The 16,074-nt window shown below is 39.3% G+C and overlaps 2 protein-coding genes across 2 annotated transcripts in view; one reads left to right on the top strand and one right to left on the bottom strand.

Moving 5' to 3' along the window:
* The window catches only part of TCP11L1 (t-complex 11 like 1), a 14,393-nt gene extending 5,127 nt beyond the window's left edge, over positions 1–9,266 (top strand). The window contains exons 3-9 of the mRNA XM_009288851.2: positions 1,227–1,347; positions 1,906–2,126; positions 3,228–3,364; positions 3,810–4,006; positions 4,368–4,549; positions 5,237–5,409; positions 5,621–9,266. Coding sequence (XP_009287126.1) covers positions 1,227–1,347; positions 1,906–2,126; positions 3,228–3,364; positions 3,810–4,006; positions 4,368–4,549; positions 5,237–5,409; positions 5,621–5,856 — 1,267 coding nt within the window. The 3' untranslated portion in view covers positions 5,857–9,266. The remainder of the gene's footprint in view (positions 1–1,226; positions 1,348–1,905; positions 2,127–3,227; positions 3,365–3,809; positions 4,007–4,367; positions 4,550–5,236; positions 5,410–5,620) is intronic.
* The window catches only part of CSTF3 (cleavage stimulation factor subunit 3), a 54,535-nt gene continuing 47,720 nt past the window's right edge, over positions 9,260–16,074 (bottom strand). Inside the window, exons 18-23 of the mRNA XM_009288910.1 lie at positions 14,870–14,939; positions 13,361–13,556; positions 11,607–11,760; positions 11,113–11,207; positions 10,927–10,987; positions 9,260–9,933 (exon numbers count right to left, since the gene is read on the bottom strand). Of these exons, the coding sequence (XP_009287185.1) occupies positions 9,731–9,933; positions 10,927–10,987; positions 11,113–11,207; positions 11,607–11,760; positions 13,361–13,556; positions 14,870–14,939 (779 nt within the window). The 3' untranslated portion in view covers positions 9,260–9,730. The remainder of the gene's footprint in view (positions 9,934–10,926; positions 10,988–11,112; positions 11,208–11,606; positions 11,761–13,360; positions 13,557–14,869; positions 14,940–16,074) is intronic.

The raw sequence follows: 16,074 nt of genomic DNA, 5'->3' as shown, positions 1-16,074 counted from the left end.
AAAAAAAAAAAAAAAAAAAAAAAAGCAAAAGGAGAGAAAGAGCTGGGGACCTATGCTGTACTTTGGAAAGTTGGATGCTTTTGCTCACTGATGCTGAGCAGTGGCTGTAGTTTCCAGAGTGGCTGATTTGCATCTCTTCACCTGATCACAGAAGCAGATGTACTGCAGAGGTCACCTTGCCGGGAGTGCTTGGGCTTTGTGATGGGCCAGGCCTGCTTTAGTACAGGATCCCTGTATTTGGCTTTTGTGAGCGATTTGTGTGCAGCTATTTACCACCTCGAAAAGAAAGAGCAGTCCTTCTTATTTTGCTTGAAGAGGGATTCTGGAATCTTCCTTGGATTAAATGTTTTGTGTGTGTGTGTATAGCTTAGAGTCCCCTGCAGCTTGAACGTAAGCGTAGACAAGTGGTTGTGACTGTATTTGCAGTTGTATGCGCTGTCAGTAGAGCACATGTTGGCTAGTCTTAGAGGGCCACAGGGCCTAAGTGCCTCTGGGCGCTGCCTGAACCTCAGCTGCACGTGGAGTCGGAGCCTTGGGAGTCTGGTGTTTGTTGTGGGCACTTTGTGTGTGTGTGTGTACATGTGAGCGTTTTACTTCTTCGGTGTTGAAGTTAAACCTGGTGTGGACAGGAGCCTGCCTGCTGAAGAGGAGTGACTTTCAGTATTTTGAATTAGGAATTGGTACTGAAGCAGTGGAATTCATTTATTTTTTTGCACAAACTGAACTGGGCCTTTGTCTCAGAGTAGTTGCAATATTTGTGTGTTGAAATGCAGAAGCTTTTGTGTCAGGGAAGTTACTTCGTTTCTGTTAGGTTTACTTAATGAATTTTACTTAGTAGAATTGCATTTCCTTAAGGCTTTTGAAAGGAACATGAATACAGCTTGTCTTCAAAAGACCAGTAATCTCTGTGATTTCCTTTTTTTTCTTCCCGTTGTTTACTTTAGAGGTAGCATGTGATAGATACTTTCAAGAAGTTTAATTTGTAGCTGCCTTTGCTTGTGTGTAACCCTTTATTAGGATATAAGCCATTCCAAATCCTGTGTCTGGTTTTTCTTGCTTTTCTGAGTAACTTAAAATGGCAGATCTCTTCTCTATTAATTGCCATATATTCATTATTACATTATATTCATATTATTACATGCTGTTCTTCAGGAGCTGCAGGTTATCTATGTAAGGTGGTGCAGAGACAAGTATTGCTTTTTTTAACTGGTCATATTTACTCACAGCTTAGAAAAAAAAGTAAGAGATATTGTGCATAAAGCTTTCTGGGATTGTCTGGAAGCTCAGCTAAAGGAAGATCCACCGACATATGACCATGCAATTAAACTGTTGGGAGAAATTAAAGAGGTAAGATGATGTGATATCAAGGTAACTTACTGAATTTGTGTAGCTGCATTGATATGAATGGGCAAAAGTGGTTGAAGTTTGGCTTTTCATAAAGGACTCCCTTGAACTTTTTCATTACTATATCATTGTCTGTGAACATACATAAGTTGTATAACCCCAGAGGAGAAATTTGAATCTAAAAACAAATGCAAAACCGTGTAAGATAAATAAAAGTTAAGTAATACTAGTTTCATAATTCCAAGCTTCCTTCATGTTATGACAGTGGTATTAGTTACGGAATCAATGAGATGCCCCAACACTGGGCTGACAAAACCCAGTACAATAGTCTTAAGTACGATCTGTACTACAGAGCATTTACCACTTAGTAACTTCAGCACCGTGCAGAATGAGGTGAAACACTTGGAGTTGGTGAATAGTTGGGTAAAAAAAAAAAGAAGAAAAAGAGATTCCACTTGTAAAGGGCAATTAGTTTAAATAAAAAGTGGTTCAGTAACTGTTTTGATCCTTGTAGTCTTTGATATGTAGAACTAATGCACTGTTAAAAACTTTCCATTTCAGAATCTCCTGTCCTTCTTGTTGCCTGGTCATACTAGACTGAGAAGCCAGATTACAGAAGTTCTTGATCTGGATTTGATAAAACAGGAGGCAGAGAATGGCGCCCTTGACATTTCTAAGTTGGTCGAATTTGTTATTGGGATGATGGGGACTCTCTGTGCTCCAGCTCGAGATGAAGAAATTAAGAAACTGAAAGATATTAATGAAATAGTTCCTCTGTTCAGGTACTGAAATGGTATTATTAGTCATTGTTGAGAGTCCCTTAAATAATTTTAGATGGGGATGAGGGTGGGGGGCCGGGGGGGGGGGGGGCATTCCAGCAGAGCAACCTGTAAACCTTTGTAGAAAAAAAGAATGATAGGAAAAGGGATATAGTTGTGGGTGTGAAGGGGAGAAATGCTCTAGAAGTCTTTAACAAGGACCTTCTTTGTTCTGGTGAACTGGAGTATTTGTCTGGCTCCTGCATGTCACTGAAGGACACTTTCTTAAATGCCAAATGCATATAAGCCTTAAGATAGCAGGTGAATGGTCAGTTCGTATCAGAATTTAATATCGACAGCAGAAGGGGAAAAAAAGCAAGCAGGAGCATAGGAAAAAGGTATTATTGTTCTCCAACCAGTTCTTCCTGTCCCCCCAATTTGAGCTCTTTTTACCCCCCACCCACTCCCTGTATAATATCCTTTCAGTTCTAAAGGGAGTGTACACACCACGTCTGGGAGCACAGAGGCTTCTGCTTTGTCACCATGTTCTCCGTTGAACAGCTCAAGGTCTCAATAGTTAGAAGAAATTTTATTAACCTTGTTGTTTTCTAATTTGGTGACCTTCCAAGAGTTCAGGATTGACATGGCAGAAATATTGCCAGCAGGAATTAGGTTGCTTTGAAATTAAGGTGTTTTTCTTTTTTTTTCTTTTCTTTTCTTTTTTTTCCCCCTTGGGTCTGATTATTCACTTCCCACTGAGGCTGGCTTTATAGGCTGCCAACAGAGATAGTATGCAAGCTTGGAAATCCAGATGTCTTTTTATGTATTCAACATATGATATTGCACATCCTGGGAAATATAATCTATGGAGCTAGTAAAGTTAATTCCATGGAGGCTTTTTTACAGGAGAGCAAGTTTTATTTCCTACTTGGAAGAGGCACATGCATGCATGTAGATGCCTGCTCAAGCTTTCTCTCTGTCTCATGTCCTTAAATTGTTAAGCACCCTGTTAATGTTTCCCATGCATGTTTTTGCTCTTTCCTTAGACAATCTGTAATAAATCTTGTAAATAGTACCTCTTAAACATCCGCAGCCTTGAATAACTTTTTCTGTTTGTTTGTTTAGAGCAATTTTCTCTGTATTAGACCTAATGAAAATGGATATGGCAAACTTCGCTGTCAGTAGTATTAGGCCAAAATTAATGCAGCAGTCTGCTGAATATGAAAGAAAGAAGTTTCAGGAGTTTCTTGAGAAACAGCCAAGTATGACTTTGTTCCTTTCTTTCTTCCCCTCTGACCTCCCAGTAAACTGCGTGTCTTCGCTTGTAGATCCTGAAAAGAAATCAGATTTTTTGTTAAGTTCTAGAATTCATGTGGTAAATGACAGCTTGTGCCCCAAAACTGTGGTTTGAAAAAATCTGCCGGAACAACAGTTCTGCACTTTGTACTCTGGAGTTTAGTTTCATTTCAATACCGTGTAGGGCATACTTAGCTAGCATCATCTCACCTCCAATTTCCTGTAGCTGTGTGGTGTTTTAATTCTGTTTTAGACGTTCTGCTTAATGCAATAAATGAAATGCATGTCAATAACTGATATCATGGGTATTAGCAATAGTAACTAATGGGATTGTTTGGAAACTATTGGTGGAAAAACCTAACTTTGAAAAGGAATTTTCTTAACCAGCTTTTTTTTTCCCTGCTCTTCCAGATTCTTTAGACCTTGTCACAAGGTGGTTACAAGAAGCAGCAGATGATCTTGCAAAGCTGAGATGTAAAATGTTGCCTCCCCACTGTAGTGGTGATGGTGCCACTGGTGGAGCTTCCGCCTTGTGCTCCACTGCTGTACAAAATCAGGCCTATCTGAAGCTCCTAAAGTGGGATCATGTAAACAGGCCTTTTCCAGAAGTAGGTATTTAACAGAAAAATTGATTTCTGTGTTTGTTCTGCTTTTCTGTTTCTGGGATGTAACAGGAGGTGTTTGGTTTTGTAGCCTTGCAACAAGTACAATACTAAAACATTATCTCTTGATTGAGAGCTCTTGTAGCTCTTCTAATAGGTACTTCTTTTTCAGTATTGAAACATACTTAGTTGGAAAAGAGGAGTTAATTCTTTTCATTTTGTTCCTGTTACTCACCTGCTGAGCATGCGTTGCTCTTTTCTGTGTCTTTGTCTTATCTTCACTGCTGTGAATAGGTAGGCACCACAGTGTCACTTCACAGCCCAGCATTCTGACTTCATTCCGTGCTGCCTTCCTCATTCTTTGCAGACAGTGCTGATGGACCAGACCCGCTTTCAGGAAATACAGCTGGAGCTGGAGCAGCTCCTCTTGACTGGGACTGTCCTTCTGGTCACGTTCAGTGCAGCAGGCTCAGCACTCGTTGATATGCCTGGGTTTGCTGAGAAAATCAAAACCATTGTCAAGGTGCTGCTGACAGGAATGCATCTTCCGTGAGTATTGAATAATCCTGGTCACACAGAGGCAGGTGTAGTTCTGTTTTCACTCGAGTAAATAATCAGTTTAAGCTTCTCTCTGGCTGTGGACTGCAGATCGTGTAGAGGAAGGGATGAGGGCTTTTTATGAGCCCAGGCTGACAATTTTTATTCAGCTTACTCAGACAGAACCGTCTTTTCTTGCTCTGTTCTTTTCCGATACGTACATGCTCCTTTCTTCAGAGTATGTTTTTCATGATGCCTCGTTGGCACATGAGAGTGCAAGCAGCTAACCATGCTTACAGTTTGGGCCAGGCTCCCTTGAGAATTTGTGTGGTACGGTAAGCTGCTTGCTTACTGTATTTACATTTAGATTTAGAATGATTGCTGTGCACATTCTGGGTTGATAACAGTTTTTTGCATTAGTCAGAGCTGTCTGTGTAGGCAGAAAGTCGGCTCTTACTTGTATGGATTGTTCAGGCTGGAAATCGTTAATGCTATCCTACCTCCTTGTTTTATACCTCAACTTTATTTTTCATATATATAAAATGTATTATTCTTTATAGTTCTGGCTTTATCTGGATTACGCGTCTTCCATTACATTTGATAAATAAGGCAACTATAATTGGATAGTTTCTCTTTAAAAGGTGGGAAAAAAGTGAATAACTAATATAGCTAAGTAATGCTCTACTCCACATTCTCTAGCTCCTTTAACCTGCAGGAATCTTTGGCCACCATCGGTGAAAAGGTGTGTGCTGAAGTTAACAGCTGCCTTTCCCAGCATGGGTTTGCACCATTCTCAGCTGAGAGAGAGACTGGACTTAAAGGACAAATCCAAGCAGCGGCCAATCCGGATAACACCATATCCAAGCTAATAGGTATGCTTTGACGAAAATGCTCTCTTCTCGAGTGACCGCTCGTCTGTCTTTGTAAAACTGTTGGTGGCATGTCATGGCGTGGTTTCTCATTTAATGTTTCAACTACTTGTTTACTATGTTGAGGCTTTCTGTATTTTACATGAGATTACGCTATTTCTAATCGACTGTCTCTTTTGAAAACGAACCAAACCCCTTGGTCCAATTTTTCCAGATTCTCGAATTGAAAAGTTTCTGGAGAATTATCTTGCATCTAGTCACCAGAAATCGTTACCTGCTATTCCTGGAGGATTAGGCCCTATTCAAAGAGAGCTGGAAGAGATTGCTGTCAAGTATGTTCGTCTTGTCAACTACAACAAAATGGTCTTCAGCCCTTACTATGATGCAGTCCTTGGCAAAATACTGACTAAGGGAGAATCCCAACTTGTAGGGAAGTCAGAAGAATCATAAAACCAGTTTGTATGCTACCAATACGGTATTGTCAGCGATTTTAAAAAATTGCACTAATATTTGTCTAGGAAAACAGCTTTCCATGTAAATACTGGTTCCTTTTAATTCACGAGTGGTGATTGATGAGGAAAATAGATGAGATGCAAAAGGGGTTCTGAAGTAAATGATGAAAGAGAGATGCATTTTTAATGTAAGTATGCAACCTGGGGGGGGATGTCTTGGTAGTTTTCTGGCTGCAATTTTTAGATTTTTGAGCTGATGCTAGGTAGGACAAGTGTAAGAACCAAACTTGGTAGTTAAGTAAGTAAGTGGCTCATTTTAGGGCATTTTACTCTAATTTACCGTGAATTTAGTTTGACTAATCCAGAGTAGATTAGCAATGGTCCTTTCCAGAAGGGGTGATTTGGCTTTAAAAAAAAAAAATCTTACTTTAAAGACTTAGGAAGAAAGCTAAAATTCTAGATAAGAGAAACTTTAACAGGCAAAAAACAAAGCCAAACAGCACTTTATTGTAACATTATGGTTAGTATGGTAGGCTACTAGTTTTTTCTGCATTTTACTGCATTTTTAATAGCCTTTTTTTGCTGTTTATCTGCAGATGTTACAAAACACATAATATATTTTTGTAGCAAATTTTCTGGTTATTGGGTAACTGTCCTCTGCTATGTACAGTACTTACAAAGGTGGCAATCTTATAGATTGCAGCTGTATTTATCTCTTGTAAAGAGTTCAGAAGGGCAGAGCTAAAACATTTTGATAAAAGTGGCATTTCTTACCTTTTTTTTGCTAGTAGTTTACTCCTTTTTATGTGAAATACTAATTTTAAAGTAAATCTTTGTCATTTTCAGAAGGTGGGTTTAAAGTGTGTGAAACTTTAGGCTGAAAATTTTACTTGTTTTTTTAAAACTACAACTGGAGATGATTGCATATTCAATCATGTCTTCAAAAATATCCAGGAAGTGCAGAGCACTATCGGAAGTAGAAGTGATTTTAACGTACTGTGAGGAGTGAATGGTTTAATGTTAGTTTGCATATACAGGGAATATTTTCAGTAGAAGATTTTTTTCACTTTGTAGAGGCGTACTTGAAACTTAAAATATTTGTAGGTCTTGAATTTAATTAGCTACATGTTGTATAGATGAGTGTTCACAGAAGAGCTCGATGATCTTACAGCCTTGTTGCAATTTCAGACTCAGCTAGGAGGTAAGTACATTTGAAATTTTCCTCTAGTTGAGCACAACGCTGTATTACAGTAATCAAAATTTGATGATTTTGAAAGCAAAGTTCATAGTTATAAACAGTGTGTCCCAAGTACTAGACTACCCAAAATTGAATGTGTTGTTGTCTTTAAAAAAAACCCAACAGGTTACGTAAAATAAATCAAGGGCCCTTTTATTGCTAACATCCAGGTTCTTTCTATTATTTTGGTTGACTGATAGATTAATAAAACTTCTCGAAGGAAGCACTTGATTATGAATCAGTGTTGATGCTTCCCTTTCCTGTTTTCCTTTAAATGTCAGTGTGGCTATAGCTGCACTAACTTTGAGTTTGGAGGAAGGTGGGATAAGTAAGACCTTTTATTCTGTATTAGCCTATGCAACTATAAAATAAATCTTTTCTCATTCATTACAAACCCCCTTCCCCAAGGGAAAAAACCCCACCAAAACCCTGGAAGAGATCACCAGCTCAGACAAGTGATTTTTCTCTCGGCTAAGTGTACTCAGATAGTAAAATGGATGTCTCTCTCTGAATCTTTCTTTGATAACTCAAAAATGAGTAGGTTGGTTAGCCAGAAAAAAAGTTCTGAGTAGGTTTTTGGTGTGGTCTATTTAATTGTTTGAATCAGCAAAGGATACTACAGAGGTCTTCAAGATTGCTGCATCTGCTTACTGTACTTTGTTATTAGTGCAGGAGCCACCTCAAAATACAGCCTATAGCTCTGCAGCTCCAAAAAATTAATTCAGTAGTCTGCGTAACAAGAGAGCTGCCAGAAACATTATTGCTAGAGATAGGAAAAAAAAAAACAAACCCAAGACAAAGCTGTGGTCGTTTTTGTTAAATGAGAGTTGCAGAAGTTATAAATTGCTGCTGTTATTTTATATTTTAGTATTGCCTAGAAGCTGCCTTTAAAGGCCCCTGTGAACTATGCATACTACAAAAATTTAGATGCTGTAGGGGATGATCTCAAGGATGTGGGGAGGAACAACATCATGGGGAAACACCACACTTGGAAAAGGCTTTGAAAAGTATGGGAGTGGTGCCAGAATGAATGGGACTGCATTATCAACAGATAAAATTGTACTTGCTTAATCTAGGAGATGGCTGCTCCCAGTTCTGGAATTCAGGGTCCAGAAGTCCGTGACGGCCAACTCCTGCTTACTCTGACATTGAAGCATGGATTGTCCTGCCACTAGTGCATGCGTAGTGCTCGCAGGGTCGACACAGTAAGTCCCATCTCTCCTCGCAGTAGGGGTTTGATCCCAAGGCTTCACGTAGAAAAAAGCGCAGTACCCGCATCTGGCTGGGATCTCACCTTTGGGGGGTACATGCTGTGGGAAGGAGTGCCTCCGTGGGTGGGTGCTGTAGGCCTTTCAGCAGTAAAGATCTGAAGAGACTGTGATAAGTGCCCACAAGTGCAAGTCATGTTAGTGATTTTCCCAGGTTGTTTTTTTAATGCTGGTGGTTGACAAATAGTTTCTCTACATCCTCTTTAAAAGAAACAGGGAGATACAATTAAGTGGCAAAGCAAAACAGAAATTCTAGGATTGATAAGGCCAGACCCTACCTCCACGTGAACATTTATGTGGTTACACATACGCTGTTTCACCTTTTAGTCTGGTAGATACAGCACTGGCCTACAGTCATCTATACTGCTGGCGGCGGGAATGTTTTTCAAGTTGTCCGAGTATCTGAAGTTCCTGTGGTCCGGGGCGAGGGGTTTCTTACGGTCTTATCAGAGTGCAATTCTGAGTAGTCAGTGGCAAGTTAAAATCTAAAGTATGCATAGAAACTGCTTCGAAAGTTCATACAGTGTTTTCGTTAGCTTGTTTGAAAATAACAGGTTAAACTATGTAGCTAATATATTAACATTTAGCTTTGTACATTAAGTAAGTGGAAGACCAATGCAGTTATCCAGGAACAGATTGTGTTAGCTAGTACTCCTGGACAATCCACATTAGATATATGTACCGAGTTTGTCTTACGATGCTGTCTTCTTTAAACAGTCATGGAATTACAAGCAAAAGTATACTGTATCCTCTAGAAAAATGGAAAAAAAGCTAATTCTAATATGTATGCTCTGATCAATTTCCTGTGATGGTCTTATTAACATTGCTTTTGAAGTGGCTGAGTAATATTTAAGAAGTAACTTGTTGTGTTTGAATAAAACCAGAATGAGGCATGATGTTATGGATATCCTTTTATTTTAAAGGAATGTTTTTTTCCATTTTCAACTACAAAACAGATTCCATACATTCTGCCATAAATAAAAACGAACAATAAGGCAGGAACACTACATGAACAAACTGAGAACAACTGTTTTCCAGAAAATGTGAATTAAAAATGCTTCACAAGTATAAGCCATCCAGTTTTTAAAATAAAACTGTTGAAAACCCACAAGATTTCAAGTGGTAGATGTGAACAGCCTTGAAGAACAAAATGCAGTTTTGACAACCTAGTTTCGTTCAGAACACATTCTAAGGTTGTTCTGGCTGTTTTTGGATCAAGAACCATATGGGAGAAGAGGCACCACAGTAACAAAACCATTTTCAAGATTTTTTTTGTTTGCAGCTGTCCCTTTTAAATGCTTGACTTTTAAGAGACTGATGGACTCAATGCAAGTCTTTGTCTATCACAGTAGAACTCCAAACTTGTTTCACCGGATTCTCTTTTGCTGTCGTGCTCTGTAAATGTCGTGTACAGGGGGAACTACAGATCCTTTCTCCTCATCGTCGTCAGAATCTTCATGTGGTCTCTTAACAGCCTTATTGAGCATAGCGTTATTTTCCACAGGTCCATTGCCTTCCACAGCTATTTCAGGTAGGCCTCCGGTAATTATTCGTACAGCTTCATCAACAGCTTTAGAAAGACAAAAAGATTAAATTAATTTGTGAAACTAAATTCCCTGATTAGAAATAAGCATGCAAACAGGGACACCAAGATAGATACATTGTGGAGATTTCTGGAACATGAGACGCTTTCCTACCCTATTCTCCTACAAATGTTAAGAATTAAGTCTCGACTGTCTAAAACTCCGAGCTATGGCAAACACTAATTATAAAGTAAATGCTGCTCCCTTTACACGAGCACCGAGGTCATTTGCAAGCTTAATAAAACAGGAAAGCCGGTTGGGGAGACGGTATAGCTAGTTCGTGATTCATCAGAAAGTATGCATAGCAAGTCAGTTTCTGCTTATCAACAGAGAAAACTTCAAAAATACCATGTAGATTTTTCACAATGTTTTATTTTCATTCTAAAAGAAATTAAATCCTAGCTTGCTTTCTCTCTGATCATTTGCTCCTTAAACTAACAGAGGGGGTGCAACGTAGCATACTATCATCTGCCGTAGTTTACGTGAAGCCTGGAGTACGGATCTGTCCTGTTTTTATATTTCAGAACTCTACCTTCTTTGTAGGAGCTCAGAAAACACTGCTCTTGAATTGTTCTCAAGCACTGCAACAATGTGCATTCAGAGTTATGCCTACCGATGAACTTACCGTACTGCAAATTTGTAATTTAATGTTACAGTGCTGCTAGAAATAATGCCTTGCTTCTTTTCAAGGATATTCTGAAAATGTTCATTTCTTTGTTTTAACGGTTACCACCAAAATGTTATTGAAGTAGCAGCTGGTGATTTCCAGCTTTTTGACTTTTTGTTGATCTCCCCACGGTTAAACGTACAAACATCTCTATGTAGATTGCAACCTACAAAGGCAGCCAATTCAACAGTATACTCTTAAATAATAATTACACATCTGTAAATGAGGTCTGGATTTTAGACAGCCATATCCATATGTAAAACAAAGTCATATGCAGCACTATCACAGGCTCCAGAGAAAACAAATAACTTACTGTCTGGCAGTTTGCATCTTCTAAATATCTCCATGAGCTCATCCACTTGAACAAAGGGACCCTGATTTGTTACCCCCAAAAAAAAAAGATTAGAAGATTATTTTCAATAGAGTGAGACATACTGTGGTTGTGTCAGAACAGAATCTCTACAACTTTTTGCAGTTCTCAGAATTCATTAAAACAAACCTGAAAACAGACAGGAGGTGGCAGGAGCTTCATGAGAACTACAGCTGCTGGTGGAACAGGAAATACACCGCCTGGGACAGGATGTAAACCTGGAGCTGCGGGAAGAAAAAGTGCATGAAGCCAGTGCAAGACAGCTAGACTTGAATTGCTTTTGCAGCATTATTATTTGATGCAAATAATTACTACCCTGTCACTTTTGCCTCTGCTCATTACATATTGTTTAGTCAGCAATCTGAAGTCTATGAGCAGTGTGTATAACAGCTTATTACCATTTACCAGACCCCAAACTACTTGTACTTATGTCCGTGTGACCTTAGTATTACGTAAAATATATATGCCTTTAGCAATCCAATTAAATAACAGCCTAAAATCTAAGTACATGTTTAGATGACTGAAGGCTAGGAAAGCCTCTGTGATTAGGTTTGCTAAACACACAGGTTAATAGCTTGCCGCCAGGTGAAATATAACCACTTCCGACTGAACATCTGACTTACGTGCCAAGTGTCTTGGCTGAAATGGAATCATTTGTTGAGTGTCCGGTTTTGGATATTCAGGTTTTCTGTCTACTTCATCTTTGAGAACAGGCACGATGGAAGGTGCAACCACAGGGTCTGGAATTATAGCTGCCAGCTTGGCACGGGAGACGTCCTGCGAAAGCCAATTAGAGAGCACTGAACTTGGCAGGATCACATTGCTTGTTCAAATTACAGAACAAAACATCTCTCTAGACCAGTCGCTTATTCTCACTGTGTCGTCATTATAATTTCAGATATCCTCTTAGAAGACCATCTGGGCAAAGCTTGCATGTTTTCATCAAGCATTTTGGTCCTACAATGTCCCAGCTGGGAGTGGAAACACTTGTTTTTGTTCCCGAATGGGACCGTATTTGTCATTTTTGAGTGGCTCCTTTTTTTAGGTTAAAAAGATTTAGGTGAACAGGTGCAGACCACTAGGGCTTCACAACTATCATTTCCCCCTCATTTCATTCCCTAGATTGCATTAGCTGGAAAAGAAATAAAGCATAAGGCAGGCAGCAGGCATGCAAAGCATCAGTTCAAACAGGATTACATTTTGGCATGTTAAAAGCAACAGAAATCTGCCCAAGGGCTGAATCATCTTAGGTACACACCACCTCGCGTGCATTTATCAAGATGTACTCTCTTGTAAGCACACCTGTAACTTCAAAATAACTTTGTCCCGATTACGTTAAAAGTATTCAGTGGCTGAATGTGAGTCTTATTTCCACCTATCGCGTTATTTTACAACTGTGTGAAGACCAACAATTCGGCTGCTTTGCTAACTTTGATGACTTCTGTATTTTTCAAAAATTACTTCTCTGTGTAAGAAATAAATGGAAGCTGAGGCACTATTTTTGAGACATGAATTGAAGGCTCTCTTCCTGTTCATGCAAATGGGAAACAGCAGTTCCTCCAACAGAGCTGCTTCTGCTTCTCTGGCAGCCTATTTTACACCACGCTTAAAAAACATTCTGCTTCTCTGGCAGCCTATTTTACACCGCGCTTAAAAAACAAAACAAAACAAAACATTTTGTTCTGTTCTAATGGTTTTCCAAAGTGTTACGGCCTTCCACATGACTAAAATAGTAGTTAAAATACATGTGGTCAGAAACGAGATGGGAAACCACCAGATACAGGTGTCTGGCCTAGACTTTAAATTCTGAATAGCAGCGCCAAAGCACTTTAGCCATAATAAACAACTGAAAAAAACCCAGGCAGCCACTGATCTCTACAGATAGTTTTCCTCAGCCATTTGCAGCGATCATTGGGACTGCAGCATGTTTGCTTTGATACGGTTCTCAATGAAGTCAGCGGAGTTTTGCCAACTGGAGCGGCGGGGCAGCCAGCGACGTTTCATACAGTTGACCTGATTCTACAAACTTCCAAACGAATTTTGGTTTTGAAGGAGCTCAGGTTTAAGTCTGAAGTGGAGGCCTGTAGCTGAGCGGCGATGGCATTAACACATCGACCTTTCCATGAGGAGATGAGAGGTAAATCTGAATACATGAAGTTGCATCTGTTAGGCATGTTCCTTTGCTCCTTTCTGCCCTCGGCCCACAATGCCTGGCACTTTGCTGCCCACCAAGACAACAAGGAGGAGGCATGCCAGGCCTGTCCGACCTGCTTTTCTATCAAGGGAAAAAAGCGTAAGGTGAGTCCTAAACAAGGAATTGCTTAAGTTTGCTAGGACTGAAAAGAGTAACAGTAAAATTGTGTTCTTAGCCACCTACCTTATAACCAAGGGCCTTCAGTTCGCTAGCAGAGCAAGGGTACAAATCCATGAACTTATACCTGTCTACCAGCAGAGCTGTTTCTTTACCCTCATATTCTTCCTTGAATGCCGTAAACCTCCGTTTTTCAACTTTCAGTATACTAGCTAGATCACCAATGTTACTTTCAAAAGCTAAAAACCGAGCCCAGATTTCCCTGTAAAAGAACAGATAAATAGACAGGTGCTGAAGGAGAAAGAATTACTGATCACGACCCGATTAAAAAACACACGAGAGGAGAGATTCAAAGGAGGTAATCTGGGAACACGTGACCATTTCTGTTATTTACTTTAGATGCATCTATAACATGCATTACCTTCCAGTGCCTTACATATTTCTGTAAAAGCTTTCAATCTAGTGGATCGTAAAGGACTTTGTTATGGAAAGGAAAGGATTACTGGTGTAAATGACTTCAGCATTTGAGGTAAGCTTTTCTCATCAATGTAAGATGCACAAATAGACTTTACTCATCCCGCTACACAGAATTTCACTCTGATCCTGATATGTGAAGGACTTTTCAACATAGATTATGATTTAGTTCATCTGCATAGACTAGCATATTCTAGCAGGCAAGAGCAATACCCTATAACACAATAGGCAGCACTTCAGAATTGTACATAGCCCAAAATAGATCCAGTTACTGCTTATTTCTCTGTGGAAAATCTCGTATATAACTTAAGCAACATCTGACCATATTTCTGGACTTGATTCAACTTTCATTTTAGCTTTGGAGTTCACCTTTGAAGAAGATTCAGCTTTAAAATTCTTGGTTTTTCTCACTTTTAAAATGGACATAAAAATACTTCTCACGGAAGATCAGAATTAAAGTGCAGAATCGATGTGCACAGCAGTGCGATGTTTGATTTCTTAGTTTTGATGCCTGTATCTACCAGAATAATAATGGTGAGCACTTGGACTGCAGAGGGTTTGGTAAGCATTTTTTCAGAGAAATAAATTTAAGAAGTAGTAATGAAAATGTGGCAGTGAGTGGTTAATCCAAGTCTTTTCTGGTTCTTTCCCTATTTATTTTCAGTTGGCTGGGAGTTGTTCAGCATTCTCCTCAATAAATTCCTGACTCACCTTCTCTAACATAATGCTCCTGAAAGATGTTCTCAACTCCCTCTCCCCATCTATCTAAAGCATCTATCTGGTGAGCAATACGTGTCCTCAGCCACGCCACCTGCTCAAACCACTGAATCTACTGCGCAGGAGGATTTTGCACTCTATCCTCAACAATCCTGCGTCAGTGAGGTTTTGAAGTCAATAAATTAATGAATTTCACTGCAAGTGGGATAGGGACTTTCACAAATCTGTCACAGTTGGTGCTATTTTAGACAGCATGAAGAGGGGAAGGAACATCTGTACCTAATATTGTCCTGCTGTTCGTTTTTCTAATTTCTTTGGGATGTTTGTAGTTGAAAGGGGTTATGTATCTTTTTTAGTGTAGTGAAACTGCTTTTGCAGACGTACCCAGATTTCTCAGGTGGAAGGCTCCCTGAAGTTAAAACACGTTCAAACAAAACTCTTGTATTATTGTCCTCTTTAAAAATAGAAAGAAAAAAGAAAAATCACACTGAGTAAAATATATTAAAGACAATTTAAAATCATGTCCATTCAAAGAAATGTGTACATTAAATTAAATAGAAGGCTGACATTCTGATACCTGGATTTGAATTTCAGTAAGTAGAAAAAAAATCTGAACGCCTACATAAAACTTTACCAATGTTAAATTCTACTGTGAATTTGTTATTTGAAAGTCTATTTATTTCTGTTGATAGCAACAAACCGATCCCAATACAGGTTCTTTTATAACAGCACAGCTATTGCTTGGCATCTCTTCGGGATCTCTGTTTTTTTCCATTTTCTTTAATTATCACGATGGCATATCTCGGTAATTTTAAATTTGGCCTTTCAATTCATTACTTCCCTTTTAAATTAGGGCAATATTAATATACTTGTGTATTCCTCAGAAGTCCTCCCAAAATTGTTAGACCTGGTTCCCAATGAGCAGTCAGCCTTTGTACGTTGCCACCTGGGGCAATGGAGTGGTTGGTGGTTTTGTTCTTAAAACCGCTAGCTTGTGCCCTGTTTCTCTCGCTGTGTATTTTACCGCATCTTACATTTACAGGAGTTCAGTGATCAGTTTTCCAGTAAAGTCTGCTGTGTTGCTAAGACAGAGCAATACACTGGCAAGTTTTAAGATAATTTTTTCTGACGGCAGCCTATGGAAAGGCATTGCAAATATTCATGTAGACCTAAAATAATTTCTTGCAAAATTAAATATACTTTGACTTGAAAAAAAATCTGTTCACAGCTCACGGCAGGAAAAAAGCTCTAAATCTGTTCAAACTTTCAGAGCCTGAAAAAAGAAGGTACTGTAGTCTGACAGGAGAGATTCATGTGCCTGGTGCCTACAGAACGCACTGGGAGGTTCAGAAGGTCCAGCAGCACAGCTACCTGCAGCCACCGCTCACACCAGCAGTGCGGAGGCTGGCTCACAAGATTGAGCTAGGAATTCGTAATAAAACCCAGATTGTGTTACACCTCTGTGTTGTTATGCTACAAAAGCTAGAGTATTGAATACTTGAAGAAATACCTGAAGAAATCTGAAAATCTAATGCGTATCTGGCAGACAGGGCTGGGCAGAGGAAGAGCCTGGGATGAACCGCTCTTCT

This window comes from Aptenodytes forsteri, unplaced genomic scaffold (genome assembly GCF_000699145.1).
Source record: "Aptenodytes forsteri isolate BGI_AS27 unplaced genomic scaffold, ASM69914v1 Scaffold8, whole genome shotgun sequence".
In the NCBI taxonomy this organism is placed as follows: domain Eukaryota; kingdom Metazoa; phylum Chordata; class Aves; order Sphenisciformes; family Spheniscidae; genus Aptenodytes; species Aptenodytes forsteri.
Note: the sequence above shows the minus strand (reverse complement) of the source record. Positions and strands in the feature narration are given on the sequence as shown.